At 43.8% G+C, this 23,970-nt stretch overlaps 2 protein-coding genes across 2 annotated transcripts; one reads left to right on the forward strand and one right to left on the reverse strand.

Moving 5' to 3' along the window:
* LOC8072495 (soluble inorganic pyrophosphatase) lies at positions 17,034 to 19,020 on the forward strand. The gene is made up of 7 exons (XM_002439823.2): positions 17,034 to 17,572; positions 17,670 to 17,698; positions 17,806 to 17,979; positions 18,122 to 18,187; positions 18,288 to 18,408; positions 18,517 to 18,598; positions 18,718 to 19,020. The coding sequence occupies exons 1-7, from the start codon at positions 17,398 to 17,400 to the stop codon at positions 18,758 to 18,760; spliced, it is 690 nt and encodes a 229-aa protein (XP_002439868.1). The 5' UTR covers positions 17,034 to 17,397; the 3' UTR covers positions 18,761 to 19,020.
* On the reverse strand, positions 20,148 to 23,970 carry LOC110430626 (fructose-1,6-bisphosphatase, cytosolic-like). Its single transcript, XM_021448465.1, has 11 exons — positions 23,379 to 23,970; positions 22,941 to 23,015; positions 22,490 to 22,551; positions 22,277 to 22,343; positions 21,823 to 21,936; positions 21,644 to 21,730; positions 21,472 to 21,542; positions 21,333 to 21,398; positions 21,057 to 21,143; positions 20,885 to 20,960; positions 20,148 to 20,622 (listed from the first exon to the last, which is right to left on the reverse strand). The coding sequence occupies exons 1-11, from the start codon at positions 23,583 to 23,585 to the stop codon at positions 20,509 to 20,511; spliced, it is 1,026 nt and encodes a 341-aa protein (XP_021304140.1). The 5' UTR covers positions 23,586 to 23,970; the 3' UTR covers positions 20,148 to 20,508.

Raw genomic sequence — 23,970 nt, forward strand, 5'->3', positions numbered from 1 at the left:
ACCATCTATCGTTGTATACTTTAATCCTATATAAGTATGTTGTCTTTTTTAGATTATGTTCATACTGAAACCGATATAGAAATAAGTATGTTTGTAGTTTTTTTGTCATGGCTATCCTTCCGAAAATATATGCTTTATGTTTTCGATAGGCGGGAAAAATGCTTATCATGATTGAATTTAGACCTGTTGAAGAGTGGTGTAAAGACACACCAACGCTTATGTATGCAAATACACTCTTGGATTTAGCTACAACTACACGGCCGCAGTAAATAAACATATTCTTGGATGGGATGAGGATGTTTTCAAATGGAAATTTAAACGGGCAGAAAACATTGCAGAGGGCATAGATGGGTAACTAACTCAAAATCACCGTCGCTTACAATAACAACTACCTATGATTTAACTATTTCTATATATTGTTGATCGTGAATCTTGATACAGGTACTTAAGTAGATTTCTCATCCTACAGTATATGTCTACGTAGAATAAACCACAAGCCACACACATTTATACCGTGAGTATAACACTTGTCTAAGTTTTTGTGGAAGTTTTTTCACAAAAACGTAGTATTACCCATGCGACACACAATAAAATTTACATATATATATATATACTCAAATGTGTGACAGGATGGTACGGAGATGCGGCGGAACTTATTTGTGGATTTACTAGCGCACGAAAGAAATGGATATCGAAAATTTCTTCCTGCTAATATTAAACATTATCTTGGTCGTATCACGGAAAGGTCTATAAAGTATAATTTGTGAGACTAACTTTATAGTTGGTATTTAAGTTTTATTATAATATTATTATCTTATTGTACGATCCGTGTATTTTAAATAAAAAATATTAGCTATCCCGTAGCAACGCACGGGCACGCTACCTAGTCCAAAAGTAAAGAGCGAGGGAGGTGGGATGGAAAGCTACTAAATTTAGAGAGCATTTACAAAGTCTGTTGGAGACGTTTTTCCTTCAATAATAACTAAATTTACTTTTACAAAATGATTTGGCTAATCTCTTGAAGATGCTCTAAAACGATGGAACTGACACCGTCGTTTTTGTTGGATGCATTTACTTGGGACTTGTTTAGTTCACCCTAAAAACCAAAAACATTTTAAGATTCTTCGTCACATCAAATTTTGCGGCACATGTATGGAACATTAAATATAGACGAAAATAAAAACTAATTGCACAGTAAATCATTAGATGAATCTTTTAAACCTAGTTACTTTATGATTGCACAATGTTTATCAAATAAAAATGAAAGTGTTACAGTCGAGAAACTAAAAAGTTTTCGGAACTAAAGAAAACCTTTTGGTTCATGCTGTGTTGTTGATGCCAACCAGGAGTTCGAGACGGCCCATTCCTGATGCTTGATGCTGAACGCGTTCCAGCAGCACTGCAGTAGTTGGGCCAGCCACGACGACGTCCAGTATACCCAGCGCCGTCCCACAGCGGCCGGCCACACGGCCTGCACGGTGGCCGTCTCCGGCCACAGCTCGAGTCTCGAAGAACGCTCGCATATGCCGCTCCACGACGCGCGCACCTAAAGCCTCGCCGTCCATGGACACGGTGCCGAGCTGCTCTGCTCCCCCTCCTACGAGTTGGCTCAGCACGAACGTCCCGGCTTCGTGGGTGAGATGCCAAATCCCAGGGTGAAACAGGTGTAGCCGTTTGATCATGCTTGGACGGTGGATATGGCAGTGAAACTGAATCTGCGTCCCCGGCTCCCCGCGACTGCCTCCGGCCTCCGCGCCGTCCGGCCGCTGCCCTCCCCCACGGGGGCCACGGCCGCCGCAACGCGACTCCCTCCGCGCCGCTCAGAGCACCGTCCACCCTAACCGACGCCTGGCCGCCGCGCTAAGCGCCGCCTGGTCGCCTCCCTCCGCGCCACCTGGAGCGCCGTCCGCCCTAAGCGACGCCCGGCCCACGGAGCGCCGTCCAACTGCCGTAGTCCGCCGCGACGGCCCCCATCCAAAGCACAGGCGGAGGAACGCCTTCCAGGCGCAAGGTGAGGCCCACGTCATTTCTGGGATTTAGGAGGAATTGAATACAAGTTTCTTCTCAATTTTTTTTAAAAGAGGGAAAACCTCTGCTTTTGAGAAAGCAAACAGTTTGGGTACATACTGGGGTAGCCAGTGACAAACAAAGCACAAAAGAAACAAAGAGCAGACCGAAAACAGTCTGGACACTCTACTCAAATCTCATGAACATCAGTTGGCATCGTCGCGTTCGTCTTGAAGCTTCGCATCCAACAAACCACCTTGTCCTTCACTTGAGACATCCTCCATCTGTCGTCTTCCTTAAGCAGAATCATCCACTTCTGTAACAAGGATAAAGCACCATACACTGCATCAGATGGCATATTAGGGAATACTTTTTCAATAGCCATCTTATTTCTAGTCACCCAAAGTGTCCAGACAAAGCCGGCAAACACAAACATGGTAAGCCGAGATGGTAAAGGACCAGGCACTGACTCCAAGTCAAACGCCTCTCTTAAGATTGCCCAAAGCATTCTTGCCAAGGGACAATCAAAGAAGAGGTGATTAACACTCTCAAAAACATTACACACACAACATTTACCATCCCCTTTCCAACCTTGTTTGATCAAAGAAAGGCCAACTTGCAATTTGTTATTGAAAATTTGCCAAAGGAAAAATTTTATCTTTAACGGGATTTTGCACTTCCAGATTATGCCAGCTACCCTACTAGGCATGCCTCTGTTGGACAAGAATCTATAAAGGGATTTGGTTGTGAAAGATTTAGATTTATCCAGAGCCCAGAACACAGCGTCAGGACTGTCACTTATCGAAATATGTTGCAACTCATCATAAAGCCCTATCCATCTCTCGAACTCCTCGCTAGAGAGAGCTCTATGGAAGTCTATAAACCAATCCTGATCAACCCAACAATCAGAAACAGTGCTGTAAGGATCTCTCACCATTCTGTAAAGATCATCATACTGAATCTTAAGTGGAACCTCCCTCAGCCAACAATCTTGCCAGAACAGACAGTTCCTACCATTCCCCACTCTAAAAGTTGCCCCCCATTTAAACTGATGCTTAATTTTATGCAAACCTTGCCAAAACTGGGAACACCCTTTGCTCTTGGAAGAAAAGAAGTTAACCCCTACCATGTATTTAGCTTTTAGGAGTTTAAACCACAAGGCATCTGGCTCTTGCAGAATCTTCCAAATCCATTTAACTAGCAAACAATCATTCATCAATCTAGTATTAATAATTCCCAAACCCCCCAAATCTTTTGGTCTGGATACCATATCCCATTTAGCCATGTGATATCTGAACTTGTCTTCGGACCCTTGCCACAGAAAGTTAGCCCTGATACTATCCATGTTTTTATGCACCCCATCTTGTAACCAATAAAACCCCATGCAATATAAGGGAATACTACTGAGACAAGAATTAGTAAGGATTTGTCTCCCCCCAGAAGTCAGGTGTTTACCCTTCCAAGGTTCAAGTCTCTTGATCAACTTTTGGGCTAAGAAGAAAAAGGCTTTAATATTCAAATGCTTGTGGCTTATAGGAATGCCTAGATATTTCATAGGCATCTCTCCCAACACACAGTTCAACATGTTAGCTAAACGTTTATTTCTCCTCTTAGTGAACCCCAAAGACATAGACTTCGCTCTTATGATAATTAATCTTAAGCCTCGTAAGCCACTCAAAGCAATAAAGGATCAGTTTAAGATTCCTGATAGATTGATCAGACCCATCAATCATTATAACTGTGTCATCCGCATACTGGATATGTGAAATCCCCCTTGGCAAGAGATGGTTCAGAACCCCTTTCAAGTGTCCCTTGTCAACAGCTTTTCTGAGAAACACCCCCAAGACATCTGCAACAAGGTTGAACAACAAAGGAGACAAAGGATCTCCCTGTCTTAAACCTCTAAAGTTTTTAAAATAAGAACTTCTCTCTCCATTCACATTGATACAAACCTGACCACCCCTCACTGTGCTCATAACCCAATTAACCCACTGAGAAGGGAAATCTCTCCTAATCATAACTTTTTCTAGAAAATCCCATCTAACACGATCATAAGCTTTTTCAAAATCAATTTTTAGGATTAGCCCTTTCTGTTTTGAAGTATAAAGCTCGTGAATTACTTCATGTAGGACCACCACACCCTCCAAAATATTTCTCCCTCTAACAAAACCAGATTGGTTCTCTCCAATCACCCTCTGAGCCACACTACTTAATCGATTAGTCAAGACTTTCGTAAAGCATTTATAATCCACATTCAGGAGACAAATTGGTCTATATTGTTTAATACTATTAGCCTCCTGAACTTTAGGAATAAGTGTGATAACTCCAAAATTCAATCTCTTTATGTCAAGGCGACCTTCCCAAAAGTCAAAAACATATCAAGCATATCTTTTTTAATCATGTCCCAAAATTTTTGAAAAAAGACAACACTAAACCCATTAGGCCCTAGAGCTGAATTGGTCTTCATCTCCATCACAACTCCCTTGACTTCTTCCTCCCCAAACGGCTTGATGAGGTCCTCCTTTTCTGAATCCCTAAGTTTCATATCTAAAGGCCAAAAGGTACCTCTTAAATCAATATCATAATCTCCACTGGGACCAAAAAGAGTTTTGTAAAAATCAACAATGTGTTCAGTGATCTCCTTCTGACCCCTAATCTCTCCAGCCTCAGAGTCAAGGAAAGAAATCATATTTTTCCTCCTTCTACCATTAGCAAATTGATGGAAGAAGTGTGTGTTAGCATCTCCTTCTAGCAACCACTTATTCCCTACCCTCTGTTTCCAGTAGATTTCCTCAGATCTATTTGATCTCTCCAGATTATCTTCTACTTCAATTCTTTCCTCCCACTCCTGGGAAGTCAAAAGCCTAAATTCAGCTATATGATCCAAATCTTTAATTCTTTGCATCATGGCCTCTTTTTCTCTCTTCTGAATCCCAATCAACTGTAAATTCCAACCCCTTAGGTATTTCCTCATGGATTGGAGGCAACCATGCCACCTATCCAAGGAGTAGGTTTGCCTAGTGATAAAAAACCCCACCTTTCTCGAACCATACTAGAGAAACCCTCCCTCTGCAACCATTGTTCATCAAAATAAAAATAACGAGGTCTGGTCTCCCCTTGTTCCCCAGTATTGAGAATAATAGGGCAATGATCTGAACCTATTCTTGCCTTAGTCCATGCAAAGCAAGTTGGGTAAAAATTTTCCCAGCTGGTAGTCGAGAGAACCCTATCTAACTTCACTAAAGTTGGATTTTTTTGTTTGTTAGACCAAGTAAAACGATTACCAGAACAAAAGATTTCTCTCAACTGAAAACTACCAATGAAATCATTGAAGAGGTCCATTAATCTTTGGTCCCCAGCACCCTGATTCCTCTCCCTGTTATTCCTAATCAGATTGAAGTCTCCTCCCAATAAAATTGGCAAATCAATATTAGAACAAAAACAACCTAATTCCTAAATGAAGATAACTGAGAATTCATGATGTGCAGGTCCATATACATTAATGATCCAAAATCTATGATTTGAAATTCTATTTCTGACTAAAGCCCCCATGAAAAAGCTCTCATAGATTGATTCCTCAATCTCAAGGCTCTCAGAATTAACCCCTAAAATCATCCCCCCTGAATGACCTTTAGAAGGAGTCCAGAGCCAGGAAAAGGGATGAGCTCCTGCTAAATCTTTTAAATCCCCATCATCAAAATCCCTTTTGATAGTTTCCTGTAGAGCCACAATCTCCAAATTATCAGAAAGAATATGTTTCCTGACCAGAGATCTTCTATAAGACGTTCCTAGTCCTCTAACATTCCAAAACATGAATTTCATGATTGAGATTCAACAGGTAAGTCACCCAGAGATGCCCCTGAATCAGCTCTGACTTCCCTCCCCTTAAGGAAAGTAGAGGCAGATTCCCTATTAATGTTTGATATCACCCCCATGGCGAGATCAGACTCATCTTCCTCAGTTTGAGGAGCTGTTTTCTGTTTTAGTTTCTCTAAATAGTTTTTGCAATTCTTCTCAAAATTTTTATGCTGCCATATGCAAGTTATAACCAGTAAATAGATGTAGGATGAGCAAACATGCTATGCTATTAGATGAAAGTTTCCCTTATTGCTTCTTCTTTGCTAATAATGTACGAACAATCATGGTTTGAAGTTTGGGACACTACAGCAGAAGATTTGTACCTTCAAATCGAGTTCATGAGATTTCCTCTTTGGCCATCCTGTATTATTTTCTCTGCCTTCAAAATACTACTCTATTTAGTGGGATTGTGCAGACATTAGTTCCTTCAGTTTCATAATGATTAAATGTTCATCCATTTTAGTCAGACTCCATGCAATTGTGCATATGTAGTGGCCAGGCTGGCTCATATGAGTTTCGGATTTTAGTAGGCCAATGTGATGTGGTTCTAAAATCTGGGTGTTGTATAGAGCTCAAAAGAACCTATAAAATATAGAAACGTAGATATGGTGGCAATTGGAAGCACAGGCGTCTGGTTCTATAATATAATTTTTTTTTCTGTATTTTTGTAATTGGTACTGATGAGAAATCAACTTAACAGAATCGAGATGGGAATATCATAGACCGCAAGGATATCATAGTTTGCCTCTGTAATTAGTACTGATAAGAAAGCACAGGAGTGGTGCCTGGAGGACAGAGGGTGGTTCGAGATGCTGCTGGGACGCTGTAGAGTAGTGAAGTTGGACTGCCGCCGTACACGATTGAGGAGATCGGTGTCCAAGAGCACCGTCAATCCACGATCAAAGCCCTTGCTTGTTTCATCTTTTTTGAGGTAAGACATTACTCTCAAGCTTTCTTTGTGTGACAACACTACTCTCAGCTTTGCTTGCTTCGTCCTGTGTACAACATTTTAAGTTTGCCTCTGTTTGTGCATTGCTATGGTTGGCAAAAATAATTGGTTCACATGTACCAAGCAAAACAGCAGTTGGCACCAGCAGATTGTTCGTATCCATTTGCACAAGTTGCTGTCTCAAAAAATCGCTCATGTACTGTTTACTGTTGCAACAATTTCTAAGTTTCCATAATCCGGACTTTGTCAAGATTAAGCCGCAGCTTTCGTGCGCCAGCTCGCCTAGGCGGCCCAGGAAGAGCATGGAGATGGATCTGTAGCATCGGCTCAAGGATCGCCAAGCGTGGTGTACCCTGAGAAGAAGATTTTCGTCGGGGGGATGGCGCTGCGTGGATCCACGAAGCTGATCTCGAAGATCTTCCCCGAGGACTGCTGCTCTTCGCGGTAGTCTTTGGATGCGCTGGGTGCCAGGAGTCTTGGTAAGAACATCCCCCTTTCTTCCCTCTCTGCCTTCTTAATCTCTCTCGCCGGCATGGAGCTTTCCTGTCTAGGCCTACGTCCTGGCTTGGGGGTGCAACAGGTTATCAAACAAAGGTTTGGTACTCCTGTCTCGCCTATCTCCAAGCATTTCTCCTTCTTCCTTGTTGCTTCCTTTGGCCGCTGCAAGTTTAAGCTTTCTCTTGCAATGGTTGGTGCGCTGCTCCAAGCCACAATTGGTGGTTTGGCTTTAGACTTCGATGTCCTGCAACTTGATGATCGTGTCTTCCGATTTTCGGGTGCTTCCAAGCTGGTGGGTTTTCATATTGTTAAGCTCAGAGCTTTTGAATGCTCGGAGTATAAGATTTTCTTCCATTTTTGGGGAAACGGGGTCCAAACTGGCGTCGTGAATGGACAAGTTTTTGCAAGGAGGAGGTTAATTCCTGGAACTTGGTAAGACGTCATGTGGCTGTTCCTGCTCCTTCTTACTCTGATGTCATGCGTTCGGTGACCCTAACTGGAGCCAATGTTGTTCCTCTTCGTTCCTTCAATGGAAAGCGCTTGGGAGGTCCAGTTCTTGGTCGTGATAAAGGAAAAGGGGAGCTGATTGGTCAAGTTCTTGGTTCTGGTCAGGATCGTGTCAATTTGAATTTGAATTTAGTGGAGGCGGGACCATTGAATCCCCCTGAACCTGTGCAAAATCTTCTCTACGCTCTGTCTCCTGAGACTTGCCCTCGATGTTTGACTAAGGGACACACTCGTGAGGCGTGCAAATCCCTGGTAAGATGCTATGCATGCTTGCGAGAGGGGCATGTGGCCATGCGGTGCAGGAGCTCCCGGTTTTGGAGGGAAAAAGGTAGAAGGACTAATGAGTCTAGGAGGGAGAAGCAAGTGATTCCAAGCATCGTGCAGGCCGCCTGTCAAGGATCAGGAGATATTGGGCCGAGCGGCCCACGGAGCATCATGATCTTTGGGACGCAGATCACAGTAGAAGGGACAACCGGTCATACATTGCCGCAGCCTGAACCAATCACAGCAAGCATAGAGAAACAATCTTGGCTGATAATTGGACCCAGTGATGCGCAGGCCCAGCAATCAGCGAGTGCGCGACGTCCGTCATGTCCGAGGGATCAGCAAGGTGATCTTCCCTTTATTGCGCTAAACAGCCAGAGCACATTTACTCGCGTCGCTTCGGCTCCCGAAACCAATCCTCCAGTTGCTTCCTCTCAAGAACAGAGGGACAAAACCCCAGTCGCTTCTCCCTTATCTGCTCACTGGGATTTACCTTCCACCATCAGCAACGCTCAGTAGTGCCGTTTGCTTCACAAAGAGATGCCGTACCAGAAGGCCGATCCCTACCCTTTCAAGCCGCCAGGGTTCAACGTTCTTGACATCCCGAACAGGCCAATGATGGTGCGAACCATGGCGCCAAGAAGACCTCGAGCAAGAAATGAGGACCTCGCCATCGTCACCATCTTTCCAGTTCTGGGTAATGTTCTGCACTTCCCCACAGTTGAAGAGGTCATCAGAGAGTGTTGTGCCAGTAAAAGAGTTACAGAGAGGTTTAGCGCTATCCTTTGGGGCAAGCTTTTGTTAGGTTTGAGAGTGAGTTTGATAGGGACAGGATGGTGATTCAGAGTCCTCACGAATATGGGGGATCACATTTTACTTTTGTCAGACATGATCAGGGTCGTAACTGGAGAAGTATGGTTTTTAATCATGAATGTTTGCTTATGCTATTGGGTTTGCCAGAGGACTACTGGGAGGATGATTGTATTGATGCGGTCTTGGGGCCATATGCTAGGGTGATTAACTGGTACAAAGAGACAACTATGGAGGATGAGAGGGTTCTGACTAGGCTTCTGGTCAAGGTTGGAGCTGTGGACCTGGAAGACATCCCACACTTCTCTGTCTTTGCTCAGAGCCCAAGGTACAATGGTCACTCCTGGACAGTGCAAATTGAGATTATGCAACACGAGAATCTAGGTCAGGAGGCACCTCAAGAGGAAGTGGTCCCACAGCCACCCAATGATGGGGGACCTCCTCTATTTGATTTCTTTGGACTCAGGCAGCATGTACTTGCACCTGTTGCAGAGCATGATGATCTAAATCAGGGGCAACAGGAATTTCAGAATGGACAACATCAAGCACATGATCAGGGGCACCAGGAGGGTGAAAACCTGCAGCATCAGGAGCAGCAGATGCCAGGATGGGGAGACTGGGTACAGAATCAGAATTTGCAGAATCAGAATGGTCAGGCACATGGTGTGGATAACCAGGGTTGGGGTGTGTGGCCCATTCCCAATCAGCCTCAGCTTGATCTCAATCAACAACTTGTGGCAATGCAGCAAGATCTAAACCAACTGCCAGAGGAGGACCCCCTGGAAATGATCATAGATCCTCCATTAGGTGCTGAAGAGGAGGTAGTGCTTCAGGTTTAGCAGGTTCAACAGCCCCCTCAGCAGCTGGAGTTGCAACAGGACAATAATCAGATCCAAATGCCCCAGGTGTTTCCGATTCTGCAGGTGGAAGAGAATACCTAATGGAGCCTGAGGAAATAGCTAATCAGGAGAATGCCCTCCACGGGGTTTTGATGGAATTACCTGCAGAAAATGTTAACATCATTCAGGAAGAGGTACCAGAGGAAGCTCAGGCAGAAGTAGAGATAGCTCAGGCCGAAGATGAAAATGAGGATCAAGCACTAGAGGAAGTTCAGGCAGAAGTAGAAATAGCTCAGGAAGAAGCTCAAATTGAGGATATTTTCCTTTTGGTTGAGGACCAAGTTCAAATTGATGGACCCCAAGTTTACCCTGAGGCCCAGCAAGGCCTAGGGAATGTTCAGGTGCAACGGTCACCGAGGGGGGCAGCTCAACAAAACCAGGCCCAGCTAATTCTCCAAGAGAATGTGCTTGCTGATGTTATGGGCCAGCAGCCTGCTCCCCAAGGCTCTTCATCAACAGACAGTTCAATGCAGCCAGCTCAATCTCAAGAACACAGCAGTCAACAGCAACATTATCAAAGGTTGCAGCTGGGTATGGCTATCATTCAGGCTCCTGAACCTGACCCTATATGGATCCAAAGGCATAGAGATGCTGAAGCTACCAGACTCTGGGCTGCGCATTTTGAAAAAGGTAATAACCAATCCATAGCTACTGCTATTCCTTCGGGGTGGGCAAACTTCTTTACTGCCATGCTCATGAACCAGGAAATGTTTGAGTGGGCAAAAAATTTTGTCACTTCAGATGCTTTACCTTGTGTGGATGAATCTGCTGGGGTGGTTGATTTTCACATTCTGCTGGGGGGCAAAAAATTTTGTCACTTCAGAAGCAATTAACTTGTTCTTATGAAAATAGAAGTCTCATGGGAAAGGGAAAAGAGCCCATGCTAGGGACCCAAGAGTTGGAGACACCTCCCAAGAAGGGCAAGGACAAGAGGAAATGTCCATTAGTGGAAACCTCGCTGAGAAGAAGTGACAGAATCAAACAGGTAACAGGTGGTTTCAAAAGGAGTGTTTGCTCTGACAAAAGATGTCTGCAATGCACACCTGACCCCCCTATTCTTTCGCAGCTTGAGATCAAGAAGTTGGGCACATAGATCTGCAGAATGGAGGAGGAAGAATTGGACAAAGAACTCTTGGTTGCAAAAAGGGATCAAAAGAGGATAGCCCCAAGCCCTAAAAGGAAGAAGAGTGATGCTGGCACTGCTAAGCTTGATGGCGGTGCTGACAAGATGGATGTTGGTGATGCTCATCCTGATGGGGGTGCTGCCAAGTCAGATGATGGTGTTATCAAGTCTGATGATGGCGTTGCAAGGAACCAAAAGAATCATGATGAAAAGGATGATTGAGATGGTTGGGAAGGGTAGTAGGGAGCTCAACAGATGGATATGTCCCTTCTTTTGTTTTAAGAATTTAGAATTTAAGCACGAAACAGTTAGTCTCTCTGGTTGGTGGCTTGTTCTAGTAGGACCCCGACTGAATTGTTTACTGTCTTTTGGTTATGCCCGAATTTGTAAACCAATCTGGATCAGTGAACACTTTGCTAAGATATCTTCATATCTAGCTCTTGTTCTCACACTTTGCTACTTTCATATGTGGGTGGTGTTGGAATTCAAGCTACTTGATCTCTCTATGTCTCTCTATGGTAGTATGCTAACGCAGTTGGATCCAAAAGGGGAAGTTGTTCCTTGGGGGAACAACACTTATTCTGCTACCTATATCTTTATTCATGAATCAAGTCAGCAATAGAAGTTGGAAGCTACTTAGTTGGAATGTCAGAGGTATAAATGGAAATGAAAAATGGGATGCTATCAAAGAAAAAATATCAGATTCTGGCTGCGATGTTTTCTGCTTACAAGAAACAAAAAAAGAAACTTGTGATCGATTGGTGCTTCGGGGGGACTGATAACTGCTTGGAAAAGTAGAAGCTTCAGCGGGGAATTAATACTCTCTAACCTTTATGGATTGTCTATTAGCCTGACATCAACAGTTAGTGATGATAACTGGATAGTCACCAATCTCTATGGCCCCTGCACGCCAGAGGGGAAAAAAACTTCACTGATTGGTTCAAGCAGATTGACATGCCTCATGAAATAGAATGGATCATAGTAGGGGACTTCAATTTAATGAGAAAGCCACAGGACAGGAAATAAGGAAGGAGGAGATTTAAATGAAATGTTTATGTTCAATGATGCAGTTAATGCTTTAGCCCTGAATGAGATTGTACTACAAGGCAAAAAATTTACATGGTCCAATATGCAGCCGAGTCCCTTGCTCCAGAAATTAGACTGGGTTTTCACTTCCAATGCCTGGACGATGAAATACCTAGATACTTCTGCTACAATTTTGGATAGGATACCTTCAGATCACTGTCCCTTATTGGTTAACATTTCGACCAATATTCCTAAACCAAAAGCTTTCAGAATGGAGAATTTTTGGATAAAGCTTCCTGACTTCTCTGAGATACTTCAGCAAACTTGGGGTCCACCAAGTCATCAGACAGACCAAGCAAAAGCAATCACGAACAAGTTTAAAAGGCTGAGGAAGGCTTTCAAACAGAAACAAGCTTCAAGAGCCAATTTAAAGGCAACGATCACAAGCATCAAAGCTCTGATTCAGTTCTTGGATATTTTAGAAGAATGCAGAGATCTATCTTTAGAAGAATGGAACTTTAGATACATTCTAAGAGAGAAGTTGTTTTCTCTTCTTGAGCTGCAAAGGATCTACTGGCGACAGAGGGGCAAAATAAATTGGGTTCAGTTGGGTGATGCAACCACTAAGTTCTTTCATGCACATGCTACAATCAGAATGAGAGCCAACTCTATAAAACAGTTACAAAAACCAGATGGAACAATTGTTATGAGTCATAAAGATAAAGAGCAGCTACTCTGGGAGGAGTTCAAACAAAGACTGGGACAATCCGACCACATCAGGTTTGGAGTTAACCCATCAGACTTTCTGGAGAGATGTGATGACCTGAATCTGCTTGAAACTCCATTCATTAATGAAGAGATAGATCAAATTATCAAATCGCTGCCCAATGACAAATTACCTGGGCCTGATGGATTCACTAATGAGTTTCTAAAGGCCTCATGGGAAGTAATTAAAGAGGACATGCACAGTTTGTGTCAGTCCTTCTTTAGCACTGAGGTGTGCCTGAATAGTATTAATAATTCCTTTATTACCCTGATTCCCAAAGTCCAACAGCCATTATCAGTCAATGATTACAGGCCAATCTCTCTTCTCAACATCTCTATCAAATTAATTACAAAGATTCTGGCAAATAGACTGCAACCTGTAATTACCAAACTAGTGCATAAAAATCAATATGGTTTTATCAAGAACAGAACCATCCAGGATTGCATGGCCTGGGCTTATGAGTACCTGCATATGTGTCATCATTCCAAAAAGAAAATCATAGTTCTGAAACTAGACTTTGAAAAAGCCTTTGACAAGATGGAGCATCAGGCAATTCTCACTATCTTGAAGAACAAAGGTTTTGGGCGGAAATGGCTAAAATGGATGCAGGTAATTTTTTCTTCAGCAACATCAGCAGTTCTTCTGAATGGATGTCCTGGGAAAACCATTCATTGTAAAAGAGGTTTGAGACAGGGGGATCCTCTATCACCACTCCTATTTGTCCTGGCAGCTAATTTCCTGCAGTCACTCATCAACAAGGGAAAGGAGATGGGATTGTTGAATCTGCCAATACCAATGGAGACCAACAAGGACTTCCCCATCGTCCAATATGCAGATGATACACTGATTGTGGCTAAGGGAGACACCAGGCAGTTACTATTTCTTAAATCAGTCATCAACACATTCTTTGAAGCCACTGGACTAAAAGTTAATTTTAGAAAATCAATGATGTTACCAATAAATATCACTGATGAGAGACTGGACTTCTTATCAAAGACTTTTGGATGCTCGAAGGGAGCTTTTCCTTTCACATACCTTGGTTTGCCTCTTTCAATCTCCAAACCGAAGGTTGATGATTTTTTACCTCTGATAAGTAAGTGTCAGACAAGATTAGGCTCTATTTCTAACCTCCTCAACCAAGCTGGAAAGCTGGAGATCACTAATGCAGTCATGACTGCTTTGCCAACTTTCTATATGTGCACACTGGAATTGCCTAAGGGGGTCATCAAAAGGATTGATAGTTTCAAAAAACACTGCCTCTGGAATGGAAATGAGGCAAATGCAAGAAGGCCACCGAAGGCTGCTTGGAAGATGGTTTCTAAACCAAAGAAAGAAGGAGGGCTAGGCATAATAGATATTGAAACTCAGAATAGAGCTTTGCTTCTCAAAAACCTTGACAAGTTCTTTAACAGAAGAGATATACCTTGGGTGCAAATGATCTAGGAAAAGTATTATAGTAGAGGAAAGTTACCACATTCATCCTCAAGGGGATCTTTTTGGTGGAAAAGTAACCTTAAAAATATCCAGTACTTCAAAGAGAATGCAACACCTATTATAAAAGATGGCATGAGCATTCTTTTCTGGCAGGATAAGTGGAATGGGTCGGGGCAGTGTCTGCAGCTGGCAGCCCCAGAGTTGTTTTCATTTGCAAAGAACAAGAAAATTTCAGTTAAACATTTTAGAGAAACACAAGATCAGTCCAGACTTTTTCATTTGCCTCTTTCGGAACAAGCGCATCTACAGTTACAACAGGCAACACAAAATCTGCAAAGTCTTTTGGGGATCAATCAGAATGATACTTGGACATATCAGTGGGGGAAAAAGTATAGCTCCAGTAAAATGTACAGAACACTTATTGGTCATCATGAGGTACATGTTGCATTCAAATGGACTTGGGCTAGCCTCTGTCAACCAAAGCACAGAGTGTTCTTTTGGTTATTAGTCTCGGACAGGCTCAGCACGAGGAACATCTTGAGGAGGAAAAATATGGAATTACAGTCTTATAACTGTGTTTTCTATGTAGATAATCATGAGGAAACCTGCAATCACTTATTCCTACAGTGCCCTTTCGCCAGGCAATGTTGGCAGTTCATACAAGTACAAACTCCAGACAATGGTGCCTTTCCTGAAGTGGTGGAAGCTCTAAAGGCCCAGATCAGCTCAAGATTCTTCATGTCAGCCGTAATCTTAATCAGTTGGACGATTTGGAATTCGAGAAATATGCTTATTTTCGAAGGAATTCAGCCTTCTATCCCATGAGCAAAGGTCATCTTCAGAAATGAAATGCTTTTATTGAAGCATAGAGTTAAGCAAGGCCTCTCTCTTCAGTTTGAAACATGGCTTCAGGCAGTCCTCTGATTTGGTTACTGCTTTTAATGTTTTTTGTTTCCTTTTTTGTTCCCTAGTTAACCTTAGCCTAAGGCTTTTAGGCTTTTAAGCTTCTGTTCTCTCTCCCTGTCCCTGGTTTTGTACTAGTAATCTTTACTCTTACTCTTCAATAAAATCACCTGTAGGGGCCTCGGTCCCTCCAGTTTCATCAAAAAAAGGTCTAGACTTTGTCTTCATGCTAATCACTTAGCGCAAAATCGTTACAATTTTGAGAAAATAGTGCCAGTACACAGACCTTTTGTAAGTACAGAGAAAAAATATAAAGAGAAGGATGTTCATGTGCAAAGTTAGAACCATTCGCGTTGAGTAGCTTCCAGAACCAAACCACATTCATCAATGCCTATTAGAAGAGTCCTAATCCTAAGGTGAAGGTGGACTTCACCTCTGATATCCTTTGTGGAGGATGGCTCACGATATTAACACATCTAAATGTGCTGGATTTAGATAGATAGCTATTAGGCCTTGTTTAGTTCCCACAAAAAACCAAAAACTTTTCAAGATTCCCGTCACATCAAATTTTACGGAACATGCATGGAGCATTAAATATAGATGAAAACAAAAACTAATTGCACAGTTTGCCTGTAAATCACGAGACGAATCTTTTAAGCCTAGTTACTTCATAATTGGACAATGTTTGTCAAATAAAAACAAAAATGCTACAGTAGCGAGATTCAAAAAAATTTGACAACTAAACAAGGCCTAATTTTGTTTGGGCTTTAGAGGTGGCATCCTATTTTTATTCTTTGTATAAACAGTTTATAAGGTACAAATGTTGCAAACAATAATACATACTTTGGGAGAAAGCTGTCTACAATACTGAAAAAAGAAGCATCAGTAAAGTGATGCTAACATGGCCCTGGCTGACTGAAAAAATAGCTGTCACTGATATTGATTTGTTGTGAGAGAAAAATAATATTTCATGCTGAAAAGTAGTGAACGATCGAGTTATCTATTCATCCGTCATTCATGTAAGTTGTGGTATCGAGTTATTGACTGCTGGTGCAGAGGCTCTTCACAAGGGGAATTCTATGATTCTGCCGGTTGCTGTGATAATATTGTTATAGTGAAATGAGTCAGTCTAGCCAGACTTGAGGGAACTGCCTCTGCCTGTACAACTGCACTGGCACAACAAACCGGAGTTGACACTGATTCGCGTGAGGTCTTGTTAAGTTCTCAAAATTCAAAATTTTTCAAGATACTCTGTCACATCGAATCTTTAAAAATCTTATGAGTCTATTTAGTTTATAGTCGGATAATAATTACCAAATACAAATGAAAATACTATAACGTTAAAATCCAAAAAATCGTCTATTTAGTTTATAGTTGGATAATAATTACGAAATACAAATAAAAATGCTATAATGTTAAAATTCAAAAAATTTACCAACTAACCAAGGAGTATTCCGGTCCGTGCCATCAGTTCCAAAGTTGAAGTCGGTGGACAGGACGACCAGCATTGCACTGACGAACATGTGCATCAGACTGCGTTCCACCATCTTTTCCTTTCTTTATTATGGTTAATACTACTATTTATTGTTAACAACATGTGCGAATCATGACACGATCTCTCTAGTAGTAGTATCTGTCTATCAAGGTATCAAAAGGCTTCGAACAGCGTAGTAGATGCCAGTCTTTAGTTTCTTTTCGAAGGACGAACTTGCTGATATTTTGAGAGCATCATCAGGATTGTAGGACATGCTGCTAGTAGTTCAGAACGGCGTTTTTTTTTTGCTCAAAAAAAAAAAAGTTCAGAACGGCGTTCCACACTGATTGAAACCCAGTTACCCGTGGTCCCGTTTGACGAGGCGAGTAGAGGGGAGTGACCGAGAGCCCTGCCCCCGTCAGTTCGGATGCGCTGCGCCCCCGCACGGTGCGCCACCTTTCCGGGGGTGACTCCATGGATAGCTGGGAAACAGCTCGCGACTCGGAGCCGCTGGCGGTGACGCCATTGCCGCGCGACGCGACGAAGTTTCCCACGCCAGCCCGGCACCGCATCGGCACCGAGACCCACGTGCCGCCTACGACTCAGACGCGTCGACCAGGCCCCCCCTCTCCATCCCCACCACCAACTCCGGCGCTCCCTCCCCTTCCAGGCCTATATATACGCGCGGTCCGGCTGCAGTGTTCGCCGTGTCCTCATCATTTCCCAAAATCCCAACTACTAGCGTTTATACTAGTTTATTACGGGGAGACACGAGCGGCGCGCGTCGACCGGCGGCCTCCCTCCGCAGCCGCCCGAGATCGATCTCAGTCTTCCGGCACCGGCAGGGTACGTACAGAGTAGTAGAGGCAGCAGCGGAAGATGAGCCACCCGGAGAACGGAGGAGCCAGCAACGGGCACGCCGCCGAGGAGCATCAGGACGTGATGATGGAGGTGGAGCCGAAGCAGCGCCGGGCGCCGCGGCTCAACGAGCGGATCCTCTCGTCGCTGTCGCGGAGGTCCGTCGCCGCGCACCCCTGGCACGACCTCGAGATCGGTACGTTACGTCGTCTCCTCTCGCCGGCCGGCCAAAACGCATCTGTTCGTTCGTCAGATATGTCTCATTTGTTCGTGCGTGCTTTCAAAATCTGCAGGTCCTGAAGCTCCGGCCGTCTTCAACGTCGTAAGTAGCTGAATCCCATTGTTTTTTTTCCCCAGCAAGCAACCAGAGTTTGCAGCTTGCACATCGATCTGGAGCGTCTGATCCCGGTGAACGTACGTGTGGAGCAGGTCGTGGAGATCACCAAGGGGAGCAAGGTGAAGTACGAGCTGGACAAGAAGACGGGGCTCATCAAGGTGGACCGCGTCCTCTACTCCTCCGTCGTCTACCCTCACAACTACGGCTTCATCCCCCGGACGCTCTGCGAGGACAACGACCCCATGGACGTCCTCGTCCTCATGCAGGTTTGCCTCACTGATCGGATCGCTGTCAATGTCATCATCTCAGCCTTTATTAATTACTCTCGCCACTCGGGGTTTGATTATTCACCCATCTGGCCATTTCCTTTCTAACACTAACAACATCTGCAATGCCATTTGCATCCAGGAACCAGTCCTTCCCGGCGCCTTCCTCCGCGCCAGGGCCATCGGCCTCATGCCTATGATAGATCAGGTACGCAGATGATGGATGGATTATCTCCATGCAACATAATTCGATTTCGATTTGCAACAATTCTCACCGATCTTATCTTACCAAAATGTTGGAACGGCAGGGGGAGAAGGACGACAAGATCATCGCCGTCTGCGCCGACGATCCCGAGTACCGCCACTACAACGACATCAGCGAGCTCTCTCCGCACCGCCTCCAGGAGATCCGCCGCTTCTTCGAAGACTGTACGCTTTGCTGCCTCACTCACTGCTCCATACTCGCTAAATTTCCGTGCTTCTTGTTGGATGGCTCCCTTCAATCGCGTGGTTTCTTGCCCAAATCTGTTCTTGCAGACAAGAAGAACGAGAACAAGGAGGTGGCCGTCAACGACTTCCTGCCCGCCGCAGCTGCCCGTGAAGCCATCCAGTACTCCATGTAAGTCCTGCTCATTTATCTTGAGGATGACATGAAAAAACGACGTGTACCATTACCCAGATCGACTTGGATTCTGTAACTCTGGATTTTTATTGACATGATCTTGGTGCTTTGTGCAGGGACCTGTACGGTCAGTACATTATGCAGACCCTGCGGCGGTAGAGCGAGCGTGCCCCATCTTTTCTCTCCCTACTACCAGATCCCATCTCATGCGAGCTGAAGCAAAAGCCCAGATCATCAGAACATCTGGGATCAAGACACATGAGTTGTCAAGCTTGTCGACCATCTCTTTCCAGCGATATTTTAGCCTGTATCTTCCCTTATTAGTCTTTTGGAATATGTCCACAGTGTGGTTTGATCTATGTACTCCTCTTCTACGTTTTTGTAGCATGAATCAATAAAAAATTAATACTAGTATGCTATTTTGTTGTTTTGTCGATCTACTCCTGGCCTGCACATCTGCATATTGCTGATGGACTGGTGTCAGATCTTTGAGATGGCAACACAAGGGCAAGGCTAGCTACACTGACATGTACTTCGAGCTATGTCACCCCCCTAGGTGATTTTATAAAAATGTATTCCTAATCCTAAACATCATAAGAGGCTGTTTGGGGGGGGGGGGGGGGGGCAATAGGTGGGGAACGCCTCCCCCGTTGACCGTAAAAAAAAAAGTTTGTCTGTGTTCTTGTTGAATGTCTTGGTCGTGCAATTTGGGCTCTAGTTGTTATTTACACTACCTCGAATATGAACCCTTGCTCCATATTTAATTGTTTCAGTTTTTTCTGCTCGGGTGTACACTGGCAACTACTACAACTTCATCAGATGTCAGGGAAGCAACTACTACTACCAACTTCTTCAGGCCTTGTTTAGTTTCCAAAATTTTTCAAGATTCTCCGTCACATCGAATTTTGCGGCACATGCATGAAGCATTAAATATAAACGAAAACAAAAACTAATTACGCAGTTTACCTGTAAATCGGGAGACGAATCTTTTGATCCTAGTTAGTCTATGATTGGATAATATTTACCACAAACAAACGAAAGTGCTACAGTAGCGAAATCCAAAATTTTTCGCAAACTAAACAAGGCCTCAGATGTCAGGGAGTAAAGTCCTTGGCCTTGTTTAGTTCCAAAATATTTTGCAAAATAGACACTGTAGCTTTTTCGTTTGTATTTGACAAATATTGTCCAATCATGGACTAACTAGGCTCAAAAGATTTGTCTCGTCAATTCCGACCAAACTGTGCAATTAGTTTTTATTTTTGTCTATATTTAGTACTTCATGCATGTGTCTAAAGATTCGATGTGACGGGGAATCTGAAAAATTTTGCAAAATTTTTTGGAACTAAACAAGGCCCGTGTTCGGGAAAAAAAAATGTGCACAGGAACAGTCTAACTGGCTAACTGCTATGCATAGGTCAATGTAAAGGACGGTTGGCGCATCACAAATCTGATGATGAACAGGACATCCAAAACCAGGGGCCAAGCATAACTCCCTCCTTACATGAATCCAAATTTGTATCAGTACATTTTTTTTTTTGAGATAAACTGCACAAGTAATATGTCTTCATAAAAAGTTCCTCCTTATACATGAATCCAAATTTGTATCAAGGAATCACGAAAGCATGTTAAATTTGTAAAAAAAAACATAAGCCTGTACTATTCAGTTGTACCGTAACCGGCCGTAGAATGGATTTTTACGTAGATGGCAAGAACACAATAAATATCTGATGAATACAATTACAATGTGGATGATGCGCTTGTCTGATGCGCTTGTCCTCGGGCAGAAAGATCAAGCAGTGCTGTTTTTACAACTTTTTTATTATAATTTAATTTAAAGATCAAGCAGTTGACTCTGAAGCATACAGTGCTTTGATCTCTGCGACCGCGAGTGTCCTCAGACAGAAAGATCAAGCATTGTTTGACTCTGAAGCGTACAGTGCTTTGATCTCCTCCACGTCATCGTAGCTCCCGAGGAATATTGGGGATCTGTCGTGAAGTTTAGCGGGAGCAAGTTCAAGGGCCTGCATAGTAAATTTAAAGCAGGAGCGTTTTCAGTTATGCAGTGCCAACTACTGGTAAAAATTGGAGCTGATGGTCTATAAAGCTCTCTGAGTTAAAAAAAAAAACTACTGGTAAAAATGCGGCCTGTTAAAATAGTGCCTTTCTCAATAATTTCAACCTATAAGTTGAAAATTCCACTAATATCTCAGGCAGATATGATATTTGTAGCATCAAGATTTTTCAGTTGGAAATTGGGATCTGAGAAAAGGAACTGAAACACACCCGTTGTTTTCCTGTGAAAGACTGGCCTCCAGCTTGTTCCATCAGGAATGACATCGGGAAGACTTCATACAGAACACTGCAATTCCAAATAGAACCAATGTGAGGTTAGGAAGTTAAAATACAGCTTGTTCCATCAGGAATGACATTGGGAAGATTGTTATCTTTGGTATACCGTAGTTTTCCGTTTGGACTCTTCTGGTCTGCTGGGTACAAAAATATGCCCCCATATAGTAAGGTACGATGGACATCAGCAACCATACTGCAAGCCATTCACAAGGACCATAGCAGCGTAAATTCAACCATTTCAGTTTAAAAAAGAAAGAAAGAACGAGTAGATACCAATAGCTTGAGCCCTATGATTCTTAAGAAAACTTCAGACACATTCACTTCATAACTGTAGAAGAAAGCAAACTGTGAATGCATTAGTCGAGAATGAGCAGTGAATCACCTTCCAATATATCTCAAGGATTTAGGCGATGAACCATCCTGAGGATATTTGCATTTCTCCACAAATCTGAAATGGAGCAAAATTCAGCTTGATTTCTTAAGAAGTTACAGTAACTTTGAACACACATGAGCCCTCATACTTTGCTGTAGGCCCATCCCAGTTTTTGGCATTCCCTTCGTTGACTGAATAAATCTTCCCTTTCTTTGGTATCTGCACAAGAAAGAGAAGCATAAAACGTGATACCCAAACTCAAGTACTATTTTGTTACAGTAACCAGGAAAGGAAAGAACTGCAGCCTTTTTATCTTTAACCTTGATATTTGGATGGGTCAAAATGAACTCTCCAAGGGAAGGATCAAGAGTGAAACCATTGACTCCATTTCCCGTGCTCAACACAAGCTGCCATAATTCATAACAGCAGTTAATATATATAGGAAGCCAAGTCGAAGAGAATTGTCTGGCGGTAAAATGGACCTGACATAGATAATTACCGTGCAGGAACTCCCATACATGCAATAGCCAGCAGCAAGCATGTTTGTTCCAGGCTGAAGTACATCCTCCAAAGTCACGTTGTCCTTATCTTTGATCATGTAAATCCCAAAGATCTGCAGAGCAGAACCGAAATAGCATGTATATCAACAGTATGTTTTGAATGAAGAGGGTATGTTTCTCAAAATAAGGTCATTTAGTTAAAATTGGTTGAACATAAGTCGACAGCGTTCTAAATTGACTATCGAAGTATGGAACGAACCCACTAAGATCAATTTTGCACTTGCAGATGGTTAATATAGTATCGTCAGAAAGGTAAACTAAACATGGTCGTATCATTGGAACTCAAATCGATCAGTACATCCTTTTGTCTTGTTATCTCGTTTGACTCATTTGCCAGTACAGATCACAGGTGGGTCGTAAAAATCTGAATCTGAAAGTCACAATGACACATACTGTTCCGATGGAGACACCGCAGTCGATGTTGGAGGAGCCATCCAGCGGATCGAAACAAACGCAGTACCTGAACAGAGATAAAAAAAATGCACGTCACGATCAGAGAAAGCAACAGTATATGACGTTGTGGAGCTTACAAGTCAGATTCTCAGATGGATTAGGATTAGTAACGAGCAACTCAGAACAATATAGGGGGTGGCAGAATTGACGTACTTTCCGCGGAGGGCCGGGTCGACGAAGATGGCCTCCTCGTTCTCTTCAGACACAAGAACACACTGTATGTACGCAAGCGCAAAGTCAATGTCTAAGTTCAGAAGTCAAGTGTTGAAAAACTAGACGATGTTGTTTTATAATATAGGCCTTGTTTAGTTCACCCTGAAAACCAAAAAGTTTTTAAGATTTTCCGTCACATCGAATCTTGTGGCACATGCATGAAACATTAAATATAGACGAAAACAAAAACTAATTACACAGTTTAGCTGTAAATCACGAGACGAATCTTTTGATCATAGTTAGTCCATGATTGTATAATATTTGTCACAAACAAACAAAAGTGCTACAGTACCAAAAACTTTTTACTTTTCGGAACTAAACAAGGCCATAAATAAGTACGATAAATATGGGGACGTGTACGGGTGTGTAGGAGAGTGAGTGAGTGCATTACGGTGCGGCCGCTGCTGACGAGCGCCTTGACAAAGACTTCGTTGGACAGGACATCCAGCTTCTTTTGCTCCTCACCCTGCAAATTTTTTGCTCTTGAATGTCAACGAGAGCAAGTAAAATTTAAAAACATCATTTGGATCATGCATGTATTGATCGAAGAGCAAGACCAATCTATTCTAGTATCAGAAAACAGCATAGTGATCGATGCATGGTACGTAGGTTCAGCTAGTTGAACTCTGCAGATGCAGGTAAAAAAAAATGGCCATATGATGATCCCCGGGCCCACCGTCAGCCAGGGGCTGAACTGAAGTCGAGATCAGTAGCAGCAACTCAAGCGTACGCGTGTCTGCACACGAAAGGCGCGCGGCGGAGTGGATGTGGATGGGTGATCGGGGGCGCGAGGAAGGGAAGCGCGTGGTGGTGCTTTGCTTTCGCTTGCCTGGACGTTGGTCTCGCCAGCGAGGCCGATGAGCTTGGCGAGGCCGGCCTTGTTGACGGCGGAGGCGACGAACTTGCAGCCGAGGACGATGTGGGAGAGGAGGATGGTGAAGTCGCCGCGGGACTCCGGGTGGCGGCTCTGCTCGTTCAGCACGTGCCGCGTGATCGTCATCAGGTCCGTCCGCTGCGCCTCCGCCGCGTGGTCCATGTCTTCCTTCGCCTCCTCCGCTCGCCTGCCCGCCCGGTTCGGTCCCCTCTAGCTCTAGCTCGCCCGGACTATACGGGTTCTTGGACTGTGTTGGGGGAGGGGTGGTGAGTGAGGCTAGCTAGCTGAGGGGAGGGATCGATCGATCGGCAGGCAGATGACGACAGGAGATGGGGCGGCGGTTGGGGACGCCTTTGTCCTGTGGCGCGCGCGACGGGGCGGAGGGCGTGTGCGCTCGTGTCGTGTCACGGCCGGAGCCGCGGAGCGGAGCGGCAGGACGGCGCCGTTTCTCGCGGTGCAAATTGGCAAGTTGTTGGGACGTGGTGCGGACTGGCGGCGAGCTGCGGATGGTTAAAAGTTGAGAGGCATCTGACAGCCGTAGGCTACG

The sequence above is a fragment of the Sorghum bicolor genome, chromosome 9, assembly GCF_000003195.3.
Source record: "Sorghum bicolor cultivar BTx623 chromosome 9, Sorghum_bicolor_NCBIv3, whole genome shotgun sequence".
Taxonomy (NCBI): domain Eukaryota; kingdom Viridiplantae; phylum Streptophyta; class Magnoliopsida; order Poales; family Poaceae; genus Sorghum; species Sorghum bicolor.

Coding starts and splice junctions, on each gene's coding strand:
- LOC8072495 (XM_002439823.2), top strand. CDS start 17,398: ATGAGCCACCCGGAGAACGGAGGAGCCAGCAACGGGCACGCCGCCGAG. Junction 17,699..17,805: donor CTCCGGCCGTCTTCAACGTC/GTAAGTAGCTGA, acceptor CGTGTGGAGCAG/GTCGTGGAGATCACCAAGGG. Junction 18,409..18,516: donor CCGCCGCTTCTTCGAAGACT/GTACGCTTTGCT, acceptor CTGTTCTTGCAG/ACAAGAAGAACGAGAACAAG.
- LOC110430626 (XM_021448465.1), bottom strand. CDS start 23,585: ATGGACCACGCGGCGGAGGCGCAGCGGACGGACCTGATGACGATCACG. Junction 22,552..22,940: donor TCGTCAGCAGCGGCCGCACC/GTAATGCACTCA, acceptor GCGTACATACAG/TGTGTTCTTGTGTCTGAAGA. Junction 21,399..21,471: donor TGGGATGGGCCTACAGCAAA/GTATGAGGGCTC, acceptor GCTCCATTTCAG/ATTTGTGGAGAAATGCAAAT.